The 23,698-nt window shown below is 39.8% G+C and overlaps 1 protein-coding gene across 1 annotated transcript in view; it reads right to left on the bottom strand.

The window, feature by feature from the left end:
• Nucleotides 1-696: 696 nt before the first annotated feature.
• Usp39 (ubiquitin specific protease 39) overlaps nucleotides 697-23,698 on the bottom strand; it is a 98,619-nt gene continuing 75,617 nt past the window's right edge. Inside the window, exon 11 of the mRNA XM_067152217.2 lies at nucleotides 697-1,052. Within this exon, the coding sequence (XP_067008318.1) occupies nucleotides 1,008-1,052 (45 nt within the window). The 3' untranslated portion in view covers nucleotides 697-1,007. The remainder of the gene's footprint in view (nucleotides 1,053-23,698) is intronic.

Here is a 23,698-nt window from a genome sequence, read left to right as displayed (position 1 = left end):
GTAACGGGGAAGTTGGTGGCACAAGATGATAATTCAAATAAAAGGAGTTATCATATTTACTGTGTGGTAGGCCTACTGCTCAAATGACAAAGACAAACGACTGGTCATTAAGTTCTTTTGTATTAATATTGCATAAATACGATAATATGTCGCACCGACACAGGTAGGTCATATGGCGACGATGGGATAGGAAAGGCCTTTTCTCTACAGGGTCGAGTATGAAGCAAGACGAATCTTCCTAGCCAGTTTTTACGATGGGATGCCCTTCCTGACGTCAATCTCATATCTGTATATTTCCTTATCTATATTATCATTCAGTGCCACTTAAGGAACAAGTTAACATAAAACACACTTGAATTCATGCTTTCATAACCCAATAATCCTAGATACGATAATGTAGTATGGAGTATTGGTGCCATAAAAAACTGACGAAATGAAAATGGTCTTGTCTTGGGATACAGATGTATAAGAAAAATAATCTCTCTTGAAATTAATAGATCAAAATGATCCTTTTTGCAGATTGCAATGAAATCAGGCTGGCACAATCAACATTAAGATTATCATGCCTAAAATATACACTGATTGATTCTATTCCTCCATTTGCAGTATTCTAAACAAATAATACTGATATCTTTAAAACCAGAATTACACGACGAAAGGGTATGAGACACAAGAATTTAAAAACAAAAGTACTGTGTATTTTAAACTTTATACATTCTTTCTCATGATAAAACATATCACTTCATAAGCAGTCATTCCTCACATCATAGAAATATGTACATCTATACACTGTAGAGCTGCTTCCTAAAGGCAACGCATGACTGTCGCACATATTCTCACACAGGCTCTGGTGGATCACAAGAGAGTAATAAAATACAGAGAGGTTACTTTCTTTTGGCATAAGTAACTTCCAGCTGGAAACATGTATTTTCTCTCTTTCCTGTTTCCCTCTTCCATAGCACATATCAACAGGTCATCTGCAGAATGTGTCACGAAATTTTGATGACCTATCCATTCTCTGATTTGGGAGATTCTTTCCTCAGCTCATAAATCTGGAACAAAAGAAATTTCAAACACATAAAAATTACAATTAAATTGGGGGTATCTATATTTTTTGAACAATATTAGTTACAGTACAACACATGCCTGAATGTCATAATTCCTGCACATGAAGCAGTTTGCTATATGTTTAAACTCATCCCAATACCATAGCTTCATTTCTATACACTGAATAACTGAAATGTGAAAAGATTTTCTATTTACAGTGGAACCTCGATTATCCATTCCCGGAAACTACATTTTCCTGGATTATCCATCCAAATTACGTGATCCCGCAAGCATCCTAATTATATCACGTTGTAAAAAAATCTTGCATTATCCGTTCCTCAAAGAAACGATTTCCCGGATCAACCGTCCAGAAATTTCAGTCCCATCAACACTAAATCCTTGATCAAGCATTTTTCAAGAACGGTATCTCACAAAAGGATGGCTACAGCATACTTATGGATATTGGCATTAACGCCCCACCAATATGATAATTAGAGGAAATACTGTACCGAAAAAGTGATCGGCAGTGAACTTGCACAAGGGACCATCTTAGCACCGCATTCGAGTGAAATTATTTAGAGAATCCTCAGAAATCGTAAAGCAGAGAGTGACCACAACAAATGGAAGGAGGCAGAGTGCATCTCGACAGCTCTACTTGAAGATGGAACGAGAAGGGTCAAATGTTGGGGATCCACATTATGTCTAGGGTTAGATGTTTGCATTTTAATTTTATTTTTATTATTTTTCCCGATAGTATCACTGAACAGATTTTCGGCACTTCCCTCAGGGCAATGTATAGTCCTGGGTTTTCACGCAGGTATTGAAGCTGCTCCTTCTTAACACAAATCTAGTATTTTAACATTATTGTATACGATTAAGTTATCGACACCATAACAGATGTTGCACCTTACATTCATTAAGCCATGGGAGGTCTTGGGATTGCCTATTACTCTTCTGGTCCTAATATAAGATTGGGAATTTTATGGGTTTTTTTTGTTAAAATGTGTTAAAAACGGCAGTTGTTTTATTTGTGCACATTATATTTAAAAAGTTTGTATCATTTCCCACCCGCACTGACTTTGAAAAATGAAGGTACCGGCCAAAGGAAGACAAGGGCCACGAAGGGCGTGAAAATGAAAGACTCCCTAGGCCTCCATACGTAATACCGCCGGGGTCAGAAAAGAACAATAGTTGACCAAGAGAGGTCGGATAAAATAGATGAAAGTGAGGAGTCTGGCATAAGTAAGTGGAAGCAATGCCAGGACTCGGCTAAGGGAGCCATGTTCGCCAATCCACGCTCCAACTAACAAAATAAGACAAGGAGATGTAAGTACCAACATAGTTGGGGATGTGTGGGATCTAGTAAACGCGGCACGAGTGAAGTTCAAGGAAGCGGAAATTGTTATCAGTCGAATACTGTGTAGGAGGGATACTGACTGGAAAGTGTTTGAGGATTTAAATGAGACTATGGAGTGGGTATGTGGGAAACTGGGAGTGAGATTTCTAGATCCTAATGGGTGGCTGGCAAATAGGGATCTGCGCTCAGATGGCCTTCACTTAAACCACAGTGGTACATGTAAGTTAGGAAATTTGTTTAGAAGGGTTATAGGGAGGCACATTCAGGGAAACGGGGTGGCCTAGGGAGCGGTGATAAGGGAACAGGGAACTGGAAGTCAAGTAGGGATGGCATAAAAATGTTAGTGCTCAACTGTAGAAGTATTGTAAAGAAAAGAATAGAATTAAGTAATTTAACCCCTTAAGTGGGTATGACGTCTTTAGACGTTTTCGCGCTGGGCTTCTACAGTGGGTATGACGGCATTAGTCGATCGTAAAATTTATAGCGTATGTATCTTGACGGTGAAGGCATACGGCGTGTCCATGAAATCCATCGCATTAGTGGATATGTTTTCCACGAGATCACGCTGTGTATTGTTTTTAGAGCTGTCACAGCTTCGTGAAATGCATTTGTTTTGGCGCCTTGCACGAAGTTCCCGCGCAGCCATTTATGTCGCGAAGCATGGCTTCCAAACGTAAAGTAGATCGGCTTGATTGTGCAGGTATTTCGACAGTTCCGAAGGTGTATTGTGTGTTGGTCCCAAGGGAAGAGGAAGGAAACATCATACTGGTGTCCTGACTGTGAAAAGGCTTTGTGTGTAACACCTTGTTTCCGCCTATATCACACAGATAATCTACAAAACCTATAATCATCCTGATTCAGAACAATGTAAATAATGTTAGTAACACATTTGGATTCATAACAATGTACATAATGTTAGTATCACATTATTGAAGAATAATAATTACCATCGCATTAGATTAAACTAATTGTGTACACATTTATGAAGGAAATATTTAAATATCACAAAATGGGGAAAAAGTACCCATGGCAGGTTACGCATGTGGAGAATTTAGTACCCAGTTAAGGGGTTAATAGACATATACTTACCAGATATTGTAATAGTAGTTGAATCACAGCTGAAAAAAGATATAATGAATGCAGAAATTTTCTCATGGAACTGGAGTGTGTATCATAGAGGTAGGATAGGAATGGTAGGAGGGGGAGTATTCCTTCTGGTGAAAGAAGAATTTGTAAGCTATGAAAAAGTTAAAGATGACAAATATGAAATTCTAGGTGTAAGGTTCATTTCTAAAGATAATAGGCAACCTGAGATGTCTTTGAAGTGTACAGACCGGCAAAGGGTAGCGCTGGTGCTGATTCACAATTATTTGATAAGATAATCAGCTATGTGGGAAACGACATGGAAAGGAATGTGAATGTAGCGGGTGATCTCAATTTACCAAATGTCAATTGGGAAGGTTATGTGAACGACAGGAAGCATGACCAACAAATGGCAAATAAGTTAATATGGGAAGGACAGCTGATTCAGAAAGTGATGGAACCAACTAGAGAGAAAAATATCCTGGATGTGGTGCTGGTAAAACCACATGACCGATGAGCTCTATAGAGAAACCGACGTAATAGATGGTATAAGTGATCATGAAGCTGTTTTTGTCGTAGTTAAAAATAAATTAGGCCTATTAGGCAGTACCATATGGCTGATAAAACAGGCATTAGGAAGTTTTGAAAAAGTAAATATGATCGGTGGAAAACAGTAAATAAAAATGTAAACAGACTCTGAGATGGGTTTAAAGAGATTGTTGAGAAATGTGAAAATAGGTTTGTACTTTTAAAGATGGTAAGGCATAGTAAAGATCCACAATATTATAACAGAGAAGTAAAGAGACTAAGAAGGAGGTGCAGATTAGAAAGAAATAGAGTTAGAAATGGCTGTGGAAGTAAGGAGAAATTGAAGGAAATTGAATCTAGCAAGGAAGTCAGGTAAGGATAACATGATGGCACAATTGGTGGTCATACAAATTTTAGTGGAAAATGGAAGAGTATGTATAGGTACTTTAAGGCAGAAACAGGTTCCAAGGACATTCCAGGAATCATTAATGAACACGGAGAGTGTGTATGCGAGTATCTTCAAAATGCAGAAGTATTCAGTCAGCAGTATGTAAAGATTGTTGGTTACAAGGATAATGTCCAGATAGAGGAGGAGACTAATGCTAAAGAGGTATTAAAATTTACCTACGCAACAATGACATTCACAGTAAGATACATAAGTTGAAAACTAGAAAAGCAGCAGGAATTGATAAGGTTTTGGGGGATATACTAAAGACAATGGGGTGGGATATAGTACTGTTACGAATATAAACTCCATCTGTTTGAATACTCTAATTTATTTTATGATGGCCACACACACACACACGCACGCACGCACGCACGCACACACACACACACACACACCCATTATGAATGGCCACACAACTAATTACCAGTCTATTTACAAATCTCTACTGTACACACGGTAGGAGGCCTACCAGTGGACGCTTAAGCCAAACTTTCACTTCCCCAAGTCCAGTAAAATCAACTCATACAGTGGCTGTGCATAGATAACTGGATTTGAACACAGTGTCATTGGCTATACAACAAACGACGACTGTTCTGTTAGTTCGAACTCCAATGATAGTACGGTACTTCAATCACATGAAGTGAACAACAATCGGCAACAGCTCAACAGTATCCAACCAGGACGATACTCACAAGAGTGAATTTTAACCCACGTCCAATTATACTCGCACTCATGATAACTGCTTCAATCGCTGATTCACGGCGGTCCTCAATCCACAGAAGTACACACATACAGTACTCTAAGGCAGTACACAGCCTTCTTTCCCGTATGCCGTCTCCCATGCAGCTACACACTGGACACTCCGCCACCGACAAAACAGCTCCTGGTTCAGACCTCGGTGGGACACTAGCGACAGGCAACACCTCTGTCGCCCTCAGCCCAGCCACCGAAACTCAACTCACCAAGTGTCACAGTTGCTCCACCTCGGAGTCCCAACTGTCGCTCACATTAACACCGACTCCAACTCTGACTCTGAGTCCAACACTGATTGACTCTCCGGGCTCGTCTCCGTTTTTATAGCTCACGCAATTTGATCGAGAAATTTCACGATGTCACAGCAGGCAGAACATTCCTGTTGAATCTCAAAGAAATGCACAGGTAAGCCGGCCGCTGAGAACAATACACGGGAAGGCCGGCCCCACCCCACAGGCCGGCAGAGAGATTCCAGGTTGTCTGAGTCACCAGCCCTTTCCTGGAAATACCTAAAGGAACTACTACGGGACTGACATGTAACAGTACCATATCTGAAGTACTTATTTGATTATTGTTTACATGAAGGAACTATACTAAACGAATGAAAAGTTGCTATAGTAGTCCCTGCGTATAAAGGAAACGGTGATAGACATAAAGCTGAAAATTACAGGCCAGTCAGTATGACATGCATTGCATGTAAGCTTTGGTAAAGCATTATTTCTGATTATATTGGACATGTTTGCAAAATTAATAACTGGTACGAAGGAAGGCAGTTTGGGTTTAGGAAAGGTTATTCCACTGAAGCTCAACTTGTAGGATTCCAGCAAGATGTAGCAGATATCCTAGATTCAGGAAGTCAAATGGACATATTGCGATTGACCTATCTAAGGCATTTTATAGGGTGGATCATGGGAGACTACTGGCAAAAATGAGTGTAATTGGACTAGAAAAGTAAGTGTCTGAATTGGTGGCTATATTTCTAGAAAATAGAACTCAGAGAATTAGACTAGGCGAAGCTTTTTCTGTCCCTGTAATAATTAAGAGTGGAATTCGTCAAGGCAGTATTACTGGACCTTTATGTTTTCTTATTTATCAATAATATGTGTAAGAAGTGGAATCAGAAATAAGGCATTTTGCAGATGATGTTATCCTGTACAGCGTAATATTAAATAAGTTACAAGATTGTGAGCAACTGCAAAATGAACTCGATAATGTTGTGAGATGGACAGCAGGCAATGGTATGGTGATAAACGGGGTTAAAAGTCAGGTTGTGAGTCTCACAAATAGGAAAAGTGCTCTCAGTTTTAATTACTGCATTGATTGGGTGAAAGTTCCTTTGGGGGATCATTGTAAGTACCTAGGTGTTAATATAAGGAAAGATCTTCATTGGGATAATTACATAAATATGATTGCAAATAAAGGGTACAGATCTCTGCACATGATTATGAGGATATTTAGGGGTTGTAATAAGGATGTAAAGGAGAGGGCATATACGTCTCTGGTAAGACCCCAACTGGAGTATGGTTCCACCAGGATTACTTGATTCAAGAACTGGAAAAAAATCCAAAGAAAAGCAGCTCGATTTGTTCTGGGCGATTTCCGACAAAAGAGCAGTGTTACAAAAATGCCGCAAAGTTTGGGCTGGGAAGACTTGGCAGAAAGGAGACAAGCTGCTCGACTACGTGGTATGTAATATTAAAATATTCAATTTACTTTAAAATAGTCCACCTATTCAATACATATGTTATATCTCAAGCTTGGGACTTATGCACTATTATTCACAATCCTATCTGGTACATGTTTCGCCCTATATATTGGGCATCATCAGTCATTAGCTCACTCTCAAAATCATGGAGCATCAGGATCCTGATTATGTATTTAATTGACCTCATTATTGCTTAGGCGTAATGGATATAAAAAGAAAAGTACATTAGTTTATCAGTCTTAACTAGTTAAATACTACAAATTTGATTATAAAAATACATAAAATGAATGTTGAACACTCAGTGAACACTCAATAGAAACACGTTAAAATGTTCATTCAACTGTATTGTCCAGTTCTTAATTGTAGGTCTTGTTGTTTTTTAAATTAAAATGAAACACATTTCAACACTTATTAAAAAAAATAACAAACATAAGTTGCATATAATGGTCATTAAAAAAAAAATAGAATCTGGTTATAGATTTCTTAATCAAGTGAAAGATGTAGTTAAAAGTATTGACGACAGTCATACTGCGTGTATTTGTGAAGCAAAGTGCGCATTTGAATCTGAAACTGTATATAGCGATATCAGTTTCATCCATGTGCATTATTCTTCTCTACACTAATCCCTTCAGTTAATTCAAAACACCATTTTTTTTTAAAAGGTGTCCCTGGTGAAACTGGAGAAAAAGTTAAAAGGAAACTCAGTGGGGTGTTGGACTCAAACCCAGGGCTGAAGAAGATTAGCAACTACATAAGTAGAGTCAGGCGGTCTTTGCCAGAAGAATGTTCCGGGCAGACAGTACCAGTGTACAAGTATTGCCCAGTTACGTCCGTCGACGTAGAACGATCATTTTCAGCATATAAATTAATTCTGTCCGACAAAAGAAAGTCATTGCCCCTGAAAATATTGAAAAACTCGTGATAACCTACTGCCATGCATCATTCTGCAAGGAATGAAACATGTTTGACAGTTTATACTGAGTTAAAATTAAAATAATAATACGTTTGGTAAGTGTATTTTGTTTTATTTGAGTGCTTCATGCATATTTTAAACATTTTTAGTGCATATATGCATGCATATTTTTGGAGTTTTTAAGTGCATATGAATCTGGGCCCTAATTATGACACAGCACAATGTGGAAATGTTGAAGGCAATATGATGAGATAAGATCATTTAAGGCAAAAACCATGTAAGGAACAAACATTATTATTCAAAAATGCAAAACATACTTTAAGTGCAACAGAACACCACAAAGAAGAGGAAGGGTCACACAAGGCGAAAGAGGGTTTAATAATGGATGAATAGGTGGAAAAGGATAGCCAAGAAGAGCTATTAATGTTCGAAAATTATTCTACCCGAGAATGAAGTCACACCGCTTAATGCGAAACAACAACCCTTGATTTCTGGTGCCGTTTGCTGAACAGTCCACCGAGTAGGATCCAGTAAGGTAGTCTGGTAACATTAATTTATGATAATGTCTAAACCAGTGTCTAGATCAGCTGTTCGATAGTTGGTTCCAATTCACATAATTTGATGCATTTTCGCCTTTAGAAGACCTCAAGCTTGACCAGATAAGAAGTATGCCTCATGTTTCCAAACCGTAGAGTAGAATAGGAAAGACCACTGTCTTGGTAGATATGTTTGTTCTTTTCTACAGACACAATTTTTCTGAAGCAAATGCTGTAGCTGCTTGACCGATCTGACAAATGATCTCAGCTGGAGATGGCATTTTCTCTTCTTGAATCACCAAATTACTGTATTTACGCGAATAATATCCCCAATTTTTTTAAAACAGGAGGCACGAAATTGGGGTACGAATTTTATTTGAGTGAATGTTGGCATATTTTTTTTCAAAATCAGCCTTCCTAAAGTGAGGGTGCGGGGATTATTCGGTGGCAGGGATTATTCACGTAAATACGGTAATTATTTAAATTAACAGTGTGATAGCCACATGAAATTATCACTGGGTTCTCACCAAGGTGGCAATACTTTGAAGCCGTACCAATGCACGACAGAATTTTGAAATAAAAAGGCATATCTTTCTATTTTGGATTCCACTCAAAACTGAATATCCCGTGGCTATGATCACATTGAATTACTAGCTTAATTTTGGCGAATAGTAAAAAAGTATAGTCTTAAAGCAGGGCTCGAAAAATCCCAGGTTCCACGTTCCCATGGCGACTATAGATACAAGCCTGGTGCCTAGATTATTATTTATTTTTGGTTTCTTTTGGCCTACTAGCAACCACAGGGCTTGTCTTAACTCTTAGACAAGATCTTCTGCTTTTTCTTGGCCCATTTTCTGGCAGTGGCCTGCTTCCTTCCATCCATCCACTTAGGTCTGGTGGTCTCTGTACTCTTCTTGCTTGTGAGGGACTGTGAGAATTCTCCCTGTAGGATGGCCTGTCGGTACTGAGATCGGTTCTCTATGGTCTCTAATGGGATTTGTAGTTCCTCTAGGTCTGATTTTACTGAGGTGATCCACTTGGCCTTGGAAGCCTTTCCCCTACTCATTACTGTGAGAATTCTGTTGGTGAGCCTGCAGGTTTTCAGGCGGCTCATGTGGCCGTAGAAAGTCAGTTTCATTTTCCTCACACATGTGACTATGTGTTACTGATGTTCGTAGAGTTCATTGTTGTGTCTGATCGTGTAAGTGCCATCCTCGTCTCTTATGGGTCCTGGTATCCTCCTCAAGATCTTCCTCTCTTTAAGCTCTAGTTTCCTGAGTGGGCCCTTTCAATTCATCAAGAGGCACTCAGAGGCTTACTACTGAGTTGTAGTGCTTCAGCTTCTAGCTGGTTTTGATATTAGTATTCTCAATTTTTATCTGGCAGCAGATCTGATTTTTATGTGCTTGGATGAATTCAAAGCAAATTACTTTAAATTCTTCAAAGATTCCAATTAATCTTGAACTTCACACAGTATCTATATATTTAAAACACTAGGCTGATTTTTGTTACGATGAGTAGGGAGCGGATTTTTATGTAATTACATTTTTTTGCGTAAGTTTTAACGCAAGTTACGAAGTTCATTATTCCTATTGTGCATCCCCAAGTGTAAAAACTCAATCTTATTTCACATAAAAACACATATTTTCACATTTTTAAAAAGTAAATACATATTTTAAGAAAATCTATAATAAGCACATAAATCGGCAATATTTGTTGATCAATAAAATTTAAAATGCTTCTGTGTTATAAAACAATGCTCATATTTTCATTTTACGATTACGGTATTGTTTTTAACAGTGTATTTAACATAATGTATCTGAATGTTTCGGCTATTTATGGACTTCCCTCCATAAGTTCTAAAACTTGCTGGTCACTGGCTACGTCGTTACATTTAGACAGCGATTTGATTTGCTGCACAAGATGTTTCCTTGCATGATGTCATTCCAACTCTTTATGAGTCAACCCTCTCGGATTTTGTTTATAGAATATCAGCGAAAGGCAATCACGGAGAGATAAGGTGACGTAATTCCGTTACGACATGGGAAACTCGGACGAATATTGCCCCACCATTAGGTAGTGGAATTTCATCACTCCTAAGAGTAAGGTTAGCTGTTCGGGTCCATATATCATTCCCGTGGTTGTGTGATTTTGTATGGATTTATAAGAAATTCCTTCAGTGTACGCTGCTATTCTTTTTATTGAAACAGTGATTCACCGTAAATGCGTGTGTCGTAACCTGCAAAATAATGCCAAAAGCGAAGTCGAGTACAAGGTCGCGTCTTCAACAATATGTAGTGGAATTTAAAAACATTTTCACTACGGATGGAAAAGTATTATTTTTCCAACCGTGTGGTAAAACAGTACGTGCAGATCAACGTTCTCAAGTAATCCAGCATTTGTCTGGAAATAAGCATACTGCGGCTGCTTCGCGTGTGCGTTCGCGACAATTACTAATAGCTGAACCAGCTACTTCAAATGCAGGCCCATCTAAATATTCCCAGTATTATTTAGATGTGTGCAGAGCATGTGTTTGCGCCGACATTCCTCTTGGTAAAATAAATAATCCACGACTGAGAAATTTCCTAACAAAGTACATTAATTTTGAGCCTCCAGACGAATCCACATTAAGGAAAAACTATCTCCCAAAATGTTACGAAGAAACTTTACAGAGAATTCGGGCAGTATGTGATGGCGAAAAACTGTGGGTGAGCATTGACGAAACCACTGATTCAAGTGGCAGAAAAGTAGGAAATGTTGTAGTTGGTGTGTTGAAGAATGACAAAACTGCTTGCGAACGTTCTTATTTGCTAGCGTGTAAAGAAATGCTTGCTGCAAACCATATCACTGTAGCTAGGTTATTCAATGAAGCCATGCACTTACTTTGGCCAAAAGGTATAAAATACGACCATGTATTGCTTTTCCTTACTGACAGTGCAGCTTACATGAAAAAGGCAGCCGAAGGCTTTTCTGTGAGCTTTCCGAAAATGATACACGTAACTTGCGTTGTTCATGCTCTACACAGGTTATGTGAAACTGTGCGGGCTCAGTACCCTCAAGTGGATAAATTAGTGTCTAATGGCAAAAAGGTCTTCGTAAAAGCACCCTCAAGAATCGATCTCTTTAAAGAGAAAAACCCGGATATTGCGCTTCCTCCTCTGCCTATTGTTACGCGGTGGGGTACCTGGCTTAGCGCTGTGGTATACTACGCAGACAATTTCGAAAGTTTTGCATCCGTTGTGAACGTGCTAGATAAAAACGACGCGTTGTCAAATGAGATTCTTCAAGAGATACTAAAAGACAGCTCTTTGAAAAATGATTTGGCGTTTATATCTGCCAACCTAAGCTTCTTGTGTAAAACTATAGACATACTTGAAAATTCCACTAACCTGTTGTCCGAAACAGTGAAGGAAGTGCGCGCTGTTGAAAATAAATTAGATTCACTCCCGGCTTCGCAGGTACAGGGACTGTTAAAGGTCAAATATCAAAATTTGTTCAGGAAAAACAGAGGATTTCAAACAATGTGCCAAATTTCTAGTGTATTAGAGGGTGCTCATGTTGGCGAAATTGATGGCGTTATTGTTGGTGACATTCCTCTCTTTAACTATGCTCGTCTGACTTCCTGTGATGTGGAGCGATCGTTTTCGCAGTATAAGGCGTTCTTTAGAGATAATCGGCATGCATTTGTGATGGACAATTTGGAGATGACCTTTGTTCTTCACTGCAATTCTGAGACTACTTCTAGCAACTAATATTCCAGCGTGTGATGGGCGAGTACGAACTGGTACTATTTTTTCAAAGATGATAGGTTGCTTTTGCCATATTTAAACAAAACATTACCTTTAAAAAAATAACCATTCATAATATCTACTCTGGCATATCAAAAATTAATATACCATACAGCACATTTCCATACACAGACACCATTTTGCCTTAAGGAGCACGTTTGGTACCACCATATTCTAATACAAAACATTATACTTATTTATTTCTTGAGCGCGAGTAGTTATGTGATATTTAAAGGAAAATAATTTCAATTTTTTATCACATATTTTAAAGTTTTTCATCACATAAAAAATAAATATTTTTCACATTTTTAGCACATAAAAATCCGCTCCCTAATGATGAGTTTGAGAGAACAGCTGAACCCACTGACTTAAAAGTTATGAATTTCATTATGGTCCGTATTGACAATTGATCACTATCAAAGGAACCCACAGGAACCCACTGGCATCGTAAAGCATTCTGACGAAAGATCTTGGCCTGTAGATTTGTAGAGTGTATTATTATTATTATTATTATTATTATTATTATTATTATTATTATTATTATTATTATTATTATTATTATTATTATTATTATTATCATTATCGCTTGATACTAAGCTTACATATTGGGACCACATCCAATGGGTAACAGATAAGGCAGCAAAAACCATGACTGCACTTAGTAGACTCATGGGAAATAGGGAAATATCAAGGGGCCGAAATCTAGTAAAAGGCGGCTTCTCATGTCAACTGTTCAATCGATACTGCTATACGGTTCGGAAATTTGGGCTGAATCGTTAAAAATTGCGAAATATCGGAAAAGAATTGCAGCTGTACAATGGAGAGCAGCTTTACGAATTGCTTGTGCATATCGTACAGTATCAGAACCTGCGATTCTAGTAGTAGCAGCAGTAGCTCCTATTGACTTGTTGGCCTTCGAAAGACAAGAAATTTGGCTCACACAAGAAGAGCTAGGAAGGAAAAGAGCAAAGGCTTTGGCTCTTAGTCGCAGAATGCAACGATGGCAAACAAGATGGGAAGATGATTCTAGAGGGAAATGGACTAAAAGACTGATATCTTCTCTGGGCGTATGGGTTGGCCGAAATCATGGTGAGATGAACTACTATCTCACACAGTTCTTGACAGGTCATGGATACTTCCGAAAATTTCTTCATAGACTAGGGCTAGCAACTAGTCCGGCGTGCATATACTGCGGTGATATCGATGACGTATTACATACTTTCTTTGTGTGTGTTCATTGGCTGCCACAAATAAGATGCTTAGAAGTTATGCAGGGAGAAATGACGCCAGAAGGGATCGTGTCAGTAATGCTACGAAGTCAAGAATCTTGGGACCAGGTGGCAGTTTACGTAGAAAATATTCTGCGTCAGAAGAAGAAGGACCTGGATGATTACGACAGACAGTAAAGCAGAAGAAGGAAGATGAAGCACAAGATGCATTAAGCACGACATCCGTCCTGAAGTAATGCGAGAGCGGTTTCCGGGGCAGAGATAAACGTCGTGGGAAAAGGGAGTGTGGTTTTTAGTGGGTAAGAATCTCCACACACTTGTTGAGTGCGGACCCTCACAAGCGTCTTATGAAAGATTTTCCACACTCCCTCGCAAAAAAAAAAAAAAAAAAAAAAAAAAAAAATTATCGTATGACATTTACAAGCATAATGTGAAAAACATACAATTAACTTACAAATTAAAATATAGAGGTAATTAAACTAGAATGTCCAGCTTCGACAACCGGTCCACTGCACTTGGTGTCAATTCATGCAGAGTCCGTAAACCGTCCTTAAATGCTGACAGTGGACAGCTCTCAACAACATGAAGCAATGTCTGCTTCTCAGCAGCACACTCACACGCAGAACTTTCACAATATCCCCACTTTTTCATCATATATCGGCACCTGCCGTGGCCTGTTGAGTTTTGACCACTCATGTCGAGGAAGATCGAAACCTGGCACTTTCTTCATTGGGTCTTTAATCAGAAAGGCGTTGGTGGGTGGACATTGTTCCCATCACTGTCCCCATTCTGCTGTTACACTGAATTTTTCATAGGAGTGTAGATCAGTCCAGAGTGGATTCCTGGATTTTAACCTCATCCCAGGTGGATCTCGTAAGGCATTGAACAAAAGTGAGTACCTGTGTGTAAAGGTCTTCTTGAGCAATTGTACTTTCGCTGCTTTTCTCCTTATATCTGGAGGAGCAATGTTTGCTAAAACAGGCAGCCACTGAGTAGGAGTGGACCTCACTGTACCAGTACCAACTCACATGGTTTCATTGAGCTGTACATCAATCTTGCTCGAATGTACGCTGTTTTCCCACACAGGAGCGCAGTACTCACCAGCTGAGTATGCTTGAGAAAGTGAAGCAGTGCGAAGAGTGTTTGCATCTGCACCCCAGTTGCTGCACGCTAGTTTATGCAGTATGTTTACTCTTGTACTCAGCTTTTTTGACAGATTCGAGCAATGCTGTTTGAACGACAAGGATCGATCCAGTGTGACACCCAGATATTTTGGGAAGAAGTTGGGGGAGACTTCTGTTCCGTTAAAAAACACATGTAGCTTCTGATTACCTTCCACGTTATGCAAGTGGAATGCTGTTACTTCCGTTTTACTAGGATTTGGTTGGAGTCTCCATTTATGAAAATAGTCACACATGGTAGCTAGGTTCTCTGTAAGTACATCCTCACATTGTGCCAAATCCGTACTCTGAGTAATTAAAGCTAGATCGTCTGGAAACTGTATCTTCTTTGAAGTTGTTCTTGGCAGGTCATGGATGTAAAGATGGAATAGAATGGGAGATAAAACTGACCCTTGGGGTAAACCATTATTTAGAGATCTCCAGCTGCTTCTTTCACCGTTCACAAATACAGCAAGTCAACGGTTGGATAACATGTTGTTTAGTAGAGTGCCTTTAAGAGCATAAACATTTCTTGCTGCATATTTTTAATTATTAAAGAAAAATGTAGCATTGTGATTGGCCAAAGCGCTCGCCAGTACTTCAAGAACACCTGCTGGTCCACTGCTGGCCATGGGCATGGCACGTATGAGAATCTCTACCAGCTGCAATCTAAGAATGTGCCAGTTATTTAATCATACCTTTGTGCGCCGTCCTAGATTCAACGACTGGCAATTTCCAACAGAGGAACTTTTAACCATTTTCATGATATTTTAACAACAAGCACTACGGAACATTTTAACATGGTGCAACACATTGAGTTTTTTACAGCCTGATGTTAATTTTGTCATATTTTACGTGTTGTGCACATAGTACATCCCAGATATTTTCAACAATTTTTAATGTCATTTGTGTGTGTTTGTACATTTCTTTTAGTTATTAGATGTGTTTGTACAGTTTTGCTGATGATGGCCAGCCAAGACTGAAACCAGTTCCCAAATTAGAAATGTAAACATTGCATGGACCATTACGACACAAGTTTAGTTACTATTGTGATCACAATTCAAAACCATCAAGTTTATATCCTATCATTAAACGTTTGTTTCTTTCCATTTCAGACAACAGTACAGATCTGTTCCAGCTAAAAGACTTCAAAAAAGTAAATTGTTCCAATATCAAAAATGTGTTGGGATGGCAGCAACTTCACTTTGGCGGCAGTGTGTGCAAAGACAAAGAACAAAAATATGTTAGAACACTTGAAAAACGTGTTTAATGTGGTATACTACATAGCTAAGAATTATAAGCCGTTCTCTGATTTTAATGATTCGTTAGTACTGGCACGCAAACTAGGCGCTGAAATGAAAAGAGAGTACAAAAATGATGGAATGTTTGAATGAACTGTTCATCAATATTCTTTAAGTTTCTGACAGGGTATCTTTCTCCCTCTTTAACCTTTTGCAAAACCCCTGATGGTGAAAGTTGGTTGAGTGCACCTCTTACAAGGCCTTCAATTATATTCAATGTTGCAGAAAGAATTCCCTACATACAGCTTTATTTTTATCATCGCAAATAAGAATATAAACTTTAGTGCTCTTCCTTCTTGAGGGTCCACAGTAGTCTTCCCTGTGTTGTATTAACTCTGATGTTTTTCAAAACAAACTGATGCTGTTGTTCCAGATTTTGTAACTGACTGAATTCTTTTTAAATCTGCTCTCTTTTCTCTTGTGAAATAATGGCAGGATTTTGGTGATTCAGATGGTTTAAAACTGGAGAATGATTCACTGGTCTAGCAAGTACAGTTCTTCCCCCTGTGCATTTTGTTTCCACTTTCTGGGGATCAGAAATTTGCCTCCTCTTTGTTGGGGAATGTTGAGGTGCTTGCCTTGCTGGAGGACTGCACTGTAAGGATTGGTTTTCTTGAACGCTGGTTGAAAAGTGACAATTTGTTTGAAGAGACTGGACTCTGTTGTTTCCTCTACTAGCACTAAGAGAAACTGCTGGAATACTCTTCAACTGCTCTCACATTTTCCTCTGTATACTCAGAATTGTTGGTCAAATTTCCAGAGCTAGCTGTATTAGTCTGCGTCCATGCGTTCACCATGAACAAATACAATGAAGGTAGCCATACAGTGTCCCACTTGCATTTAATGCTTATTGCTTGCGCAGAATTTTCACTAGGGGGCGTATGTGTCCCTCCTTCATCCATGGATGCAAGACACAGCATAAGGCCTTGAGTGGTAGCAGTGTGAACAACCTTCGAGGCTGCATCATCAAACTACAGTATACTGGACTATTGGGTTCTGACTACAATGAGCGTGAGTGTTGGATGCAGCGGAAATGTGATAGTACACGCATGCGTCGAGAAGGCTGAAGTTGACTCCAGCAGACCACCGGCAGGGAGGATCATTTCATCGTGTGACAGACTGCAAGCGTTGTGCACCATCCAGAGACATGTGATGGCAGCTGGGGATATGCCAGCGCAGAACAGGATCTTTCATCGTGGTGTCCCTCATAACGACCTGACATCGCTGACAGTATCTTAGAAGTGAAGCTTCGACGGTATGTAGAATTATTTATTCTTTTTCCAGGTTGAATCTTGTTGTTTTCTGTACATTACATACAGTGTGACAACATTTCAAATACATTGCAGTATTCTTTGCCAAGGCAACTGAAATACCCCTACTCGATCGCACTACAAGAGTGGTTCCTGAGCTTCGTCTCATATATCCTACCCTTTCTGGCTGATGTAACACTACACATAGGATCGGCAATATACTGGATAAATACGACATAAAAACCATCAATAAACCACACCAGGAGCTAGCGCGTTATCTACCACCAGTAAAAGACGCAATAGAACTACGGGCTCCTGGAGTGTACCACACTGAATGTAGCTACAGAACGTGCTATGTCGGTAAAACAAAACGTCTGATCTCTACCAGCCTAAAAGAACACAATACCAATATAAATGGTCCGTTATTGGACATCATAAATTTTCCAGCTAACTCATTCCTGGTTGCCAGCGTTTCGCCCCCCTGTGCTAGGCTGGGCTCATCAGTTGGTACCTAGCACACCTACCAAGACGCTGGCTAGTGCATACCGTGGAGGCCACTGTGTAGCCTAATTGTACCCACCGGCAGTACCAATGCACTGTGAGAGACTTTGGCTCATTATCAAAAATTGATGCCTGCTTGGCGAAAGTCTCTCATAGTGCAATGGCACTGCCGGTGGCTATAATTAGCCTACGCAGTGGCCTCCACGGTATGCACTAGCCAGCGTCTTGGTATGTGTGCTAGGAACCAACTGATGAGCCCAGCCTAGCACATGGGGGCGAAACGCTGGCAACCAGGAATGAGTTAGCAGAAAAATTTATAATGTCCAATAACGGACCATTTATAGTGGTATTATAAATTTACTCATTCGGAACAAATATTTCAGATTCTCTATGGGAATCAACATTTATATCACATAAAAGAACACATCCGTCATACCAAGAACTAAACCACCTATCAGCTGTAGCCAAGCATTCCTATTAAAGAAGACATGGAATATCATTTGACAAGACCAAGATCCTAGCAGCTATCCCTTGGAATCTGGAAAGAAAAATCCGTGAGGCTATTGTAATCAAGAGACACCCAAACAATATGAATTTTACAACAAGGTTCAACCCGGTTCAACCCAGAAAAAGAACTAATTAATTGCTGATAGTGTTTGAATTTCCTGCTGGCAGCTTTAGGACTGGTGACTACTGCAATTGTGTCTAGCAATGAATTATAGTTCTATCTGGATGCAGACAACCACCGAATTAGAGTCAGGAGACGTTCTGATCAGCGTAGTGATCCACGCTTAATTGTAGAGGGGCATCCCATTCCAAGGAGAGGTATCATGACGTGGAATGCCATTTCCCTTTCTTTTTTTTTTGCTAGTTGCTTTACGTCGCACCGACACAGATATGTCTTATGGCGACGATGGGATGGGAAAGGCCTAAGAATGGGAAGGAAGCGGCCGTGGCCTTAATTAAGGTATAGCCCCAGCATTTGCCTGGTGTGAAAATGGGAAACCACGGAAGAATGCCATTTCCTAAGCTTTGCGCTACCCACTGGCGGTGGCTGAAGGAACCCTGATGGTGCGGGCACATGTGCTTCCCTTAATGGTGCAGGATAACGCCCAGCCTCACATGGTGCGTGTATCTCTGCCCGGAGTTTTTGACATCAACATGCTTCCTTGGCAGACAAGGTCTCTACACCTCTCGCCCAACAAGAAAGCCTGAGACGAGAACAGACAACAAATTAGCCACCAGCAACTACAGCAGATGTGAAGATTCAGTTGCGCCAGCTGAAGCAGGATCTTCCTCGGGAGAACATCAGACGTTTGTATGCTTGCATTCCTGATCATACTGCTGCTTGTCCCCTTGCTATGGGAGGTTCCTAACTCTGCAATAAATGCTCGGTGAGGTACAATATTTTCTTTACACTACCAATCCTGTGCCTGTATCTACTTAATGTGCCCCTGCAATGGCTCATTACAATATTTCCTACAAATGAGTGTATTTATGACCAGGCTGACTGAAAACAACACAACATACAATAAATACAGTGCTTGTGCCACGGTTGAGAGTAAAAACCATATTCAACATCATCATTTTGATCATTTTCAACCAGCTCCAGTTTCTCGGGTGCAGTGAATGAGCGCTCTCCACTTATTTCTGCCTGTGTAGGTGTCTTCTTCCATAACATGCTGCAAATCCAGACTTTGCTCAGCTACATCTATATACAGTAGAAGTCCGCTATAACGAGTATGGCATATAACTATAATTCCATTATAGCGACGACTTTTTTCTGGCCCTTCAAAATTCCTATATTAAACTGGATATCGTCCTTCGGTTACAGCGAGTACCCTATCACTGGCGCATCCGTTATTACGAGCGATTAAGCGCACGCGATTTTTACCGTTACCGATATTTATGCACCCCAGCGATGATATTGCATACGATCGATTACCTTCGGCATCGTTTCCTCGCTATGTGCACTAGCGATTTCTCTCGTCGACATTCGAAGGCGATGTCGGAGTCGATTAGTAATATCCGTCGACAGCTGTTCCGTAAAGAAAATTTGAAATGAAAGAGAACATATTTTCGTAATAAATGCGTAAATAACGTGTCCGATAACGGTTGTTAACTCGTTAACAATTAAGGCTGACTAAACGACCACTTAATTTTGAGGCTAAATACTGCAATTAAGTAAGAATTGGATACACCTCGAGATATGGCAGAGTGCTTAATTGATTTCATAGGTTACTTTGTATTTTGTCGCGTCTGGTTAAATTACGGAAAGGCTATTATGAAAATTTATAGCGCGAAAGGTATAATTTCTCTACCGGCGCTTCAAGTATGTTTTTATCATATGTATAGTACGGTTAAGTTAGGATACATGACGCTGTTTGAATAAGAAAACTGAAACGTGTGCAACAAAATGCGATCGATCATCTTCGGCACGGTATAGTTTTCTCACTTTGTGCATTTGCAAGCTCTCTCGTTGACATTCAAAGGCGATGTTGGAGTTGATTAGTAATACCCATCGACTGCTGTTCTCTAAAGAAAATTCGAAATGAAAGAGGATAACACGTTTTCGTAATAAATGCGTAAATGACGTGGCCGATAGCAGTTGTTAACTCCTAAAAATAAAGACTGAATAAAAGATATCTTAATTTTAATGTTATATGCAGAAATTACGTATGAATGTCATACACCTCAAGATATGGCAGAGTACATCACTGATTTCAGAGGATATTTCATATCTTCTTGCGTCTAGTTACGGTTATTTACATGTAAATTTTTCGCGAGGAGGTTATTTCTCTACATGCGTTTCAAATATGTTTTCATGATAGGCTACATATACAGTTAGGTTAGGTGACGCTGTTTGAAGAAGAAAGCTGAGGTGTTAGCCACAGAAATCTCTGGAATGGTACCATATTTCTCCGAATTCAAGACATTTTTTTTCTCAGAATCTCATGCGAAAACTCAAGGGTTGTTGCATTCACGGCCTAACAGTAAGTTAATGGATACCACTGGCAACTACCGCAGTAACCACGCTGCTTCTTTTCACACGCGCACAGAACTCATTGGCAATAAACGACCACCTCTTTACTAGGGAGAGAGGGGCAATGGGACGCGTCGGGTAATGGGACGCACCCCTCTAAATCCCCTCCCATGGTAGCAAGCATTCTGTAAACTGCTTCAATCTAATGGGGAGTCACCATAACGTTGATGCCAGCAGAATGTCAGCCTGAGTTGCGTATGTTTCTTGTGCTGTGCAGAAATATTTGTTTTGTTACATCATCTTACATCAGAAGAGTAAAATTTATATTAAGGTACGTACTAAACTATCCACTTTTTTCTCGAAAGACTTCAGTTTTCTTAATGTGAAATGCGATATCTTGTGATACATACGTGATTTCCATTTTTCCTTCATCGGTTGTAAAGTGGCAGGAGAGAAGGTGTGAAAGTGTCTAGAGGGGTAATCGTACGCGCTCTGCGTCTCATTACCCCTTCATTGCATACAATTCTGATCTCACCACCTTCAGTTGGCTAGGCTATTTTACGGCATCATGATGATTAAACTACGTCGCGTTGCCTATGAATTTGTGGTCAGGAACAATCTTTCTAACAATTTTTACAACACTACTAAATTAGCTGGCTGCAAGGACTGGCGACAAGGTTTCTTGACAAGAAACCCAGAACTCAGTCTGCAGATGCACGAAGCAACTAGCGTAAGCAGAATTTTATCATTTAATAAAGCAGAAGTTGACAGACTTTATGATAATCTCTTGACTGTCAGTGAAAAACGTATGTTTCCTCCGTCACGTATTTATAACATTGACGAAACCAGCATTTCGACCGTCCAGAAGCCACCTCTAATAATTGCCCGCAAAGGTCAAAAGCAAGTAAGGACAGAGACCAGCTTAGAACGAGGACGAAATATTACTGTATGTTTCGCCATGAATCCTACGGGTAATTATATACCAGTCATGTTTATAATATATATCCTGGTGTCAGGATGTCCACTGCAATAACACGTGGAGGCCCTCCAGGAAGCATTTACGTGCGCTCCAAGTCAAGATGGATGAATCAGGACTTGTTCCTGACGTGGCTCAAGCATTTCGCTGCACACAAGCAATCATCAGTGAAGAATCCAATTCTTCTTTTTGAGTCACACATCACTTTCCTCCTTTAATTTCTGCAAGGAAAACGGAATTGTTCTTGTATCAATTCCTCTCCTATCCCTATCAGAGCATTAACATTTTGTGTGAAAACACAAAGGTCTAGGCCTAAGCAGCACTCTGAAATTTTGACAGCCACACCCAGAAAATCAGTATTAGAGGAGATGGAAAAGAAAAGAAAAACGATTATACATATTGTAAAGAAGGCTCGAGTAGCAAATTCACCAATATGAAGAAGACAAAGAATGTACTTTCCCACGACAACAACAGTTCGTCAGATGAAATATGTGATGATGAAATTTGTCAAGATGGTGATAATGATGATTACACGGAAGAAGTGGTGTCTGGGTTGCCACGGAGGAACACCACCAACGATGTTTGTCTCTTCTTTCGCGAAAGAAGTACATGCATGCCATTGCCTCACATGGGTGGGTAATGGTACGCAAAACCAATTTGTATATTTTGATAGAAGACTCTGGAACTTCACTACTTGTGTACCTGTATTCCACACTCTGTATTCTTAACTATATTTCCTATCATACTGAAAGATTGTAGAAATGTTGGATCCAGTATAGTACCTTATACAGGTGTTTTGCCTTAGGTGCGTGCAATTCCCCCTCTCTCCCCTACACATCGCTACCGGTTGTACAGTGTACAGTGCCTGTGTGTTTTTCAAATCTGCAGAATGGAATCAAAACATGCTACCCTTCGAATTCTTAGAAAAGCCATGGCTACTCAGTGGCAGAGTCATAACGCGTCTATTGCACTTGACGCTTAGTAAAATTAAGGTTTATAGACAGCAGGAATATTTTCGTGATGGACAGTCGTATTGTAAAGATACGTGGAAAAGGTATTGCCGGCAAATTTTCAACGGGATCTAGTCGATATTATGATGCCAAGTTTAAGTTAATGTTTATTAAACACTCGGAAATGTAGAATAATTGTGCAGCCGCAAGAAAATACAGCATAGGCCTAACTAAAGCCAATATTTGGCGTTAGCGTGAAGACAAAAAAAAATGAAGAAAAAAATACATACTGTACAAAAAATGCATTCAGTGGTCCGCAACAAGGACACTTTAAAGAAGTCGATGATGAAATTGTGAGGTATGTGCACAAAAAACACAAGGGCGGTTGGCCATACCGTGGCGCAATAAACTCGTTCGTTGACTTTCAACGTTCGCGATTAGGCCTATACGTCGCTAGCCGTTGAATTTGGCCGCACCAGACAAGCGAGACATATTATCCGCACACTTTATCTTGGTGCATTTGTGTACGGGGGTGAGGAGTAAGGAAGGAGCTGTCCCGGTATCGATAGTGCTGCCTGGTGCTGCCAACTGAATGAAAATGAAATCTGAATTGAATCGAGAATATGATCGATCGATATGAAATTTCTAAACCGTTATCATCTTAAGCCAACAACTATGTCACATACACATTATAGAACATTATAAAACATTTCTCGATGCGAATCTTGTTCCTAGCATGAATTCTATACTTTGGCTTTGTTGTGTAAACAACAGTACTAGTACGTAAAGTGTACGCCAGATGTCGCACAATGATGCTTAAGCGATTTATAGTTTGTGTTTCAAAGGTTGCCAGTACGAATCTTGAAGATCGCCGAGGTCGCCAGATTCAGCACTAGGGTGTAAATGCACCAAGATAAAGTGTGCAGATAATACGTGTAGAGGAAGCCGGTTATATCTGACGCTGCGTAAAAGTAACAGTTTTATAGACAGCAAGAATAATTTCCTGATCGATCGTTGTATTGTACAGACGCGTGGAATAGGTATTGCCGGAAAATTTTCAACGAGTTCTGTTCGTTATTATGATGCCAATATTAAGTTAATGGTCTTTAAACCTGCGGAAATAAAGTAAAATTGTGCAGCCGCAAAAAAAAAAAGAAATACGGTGTGACGAAAGTGAATGTTCGGCGTCT

This window comes from Anabrus simplex, chromosome 8 (genome assembly GCF_040414725.1).
Source record: "Anabrus simplex isolate iqAnaSimp1 chromosome 8, ASM4041472v1, whole genome shotgun sequence".
Taxonomy (NCBI): domain Eukaryota; kingdom Metazoa; phylum Arthropoda; class Insecta; order Orthoptera; family Tettigoniidae; genus Anabrus; species Anabrus simplex.
This window is presented reverse-complemented; position numbering and strand designations above follow the sequence as displayed.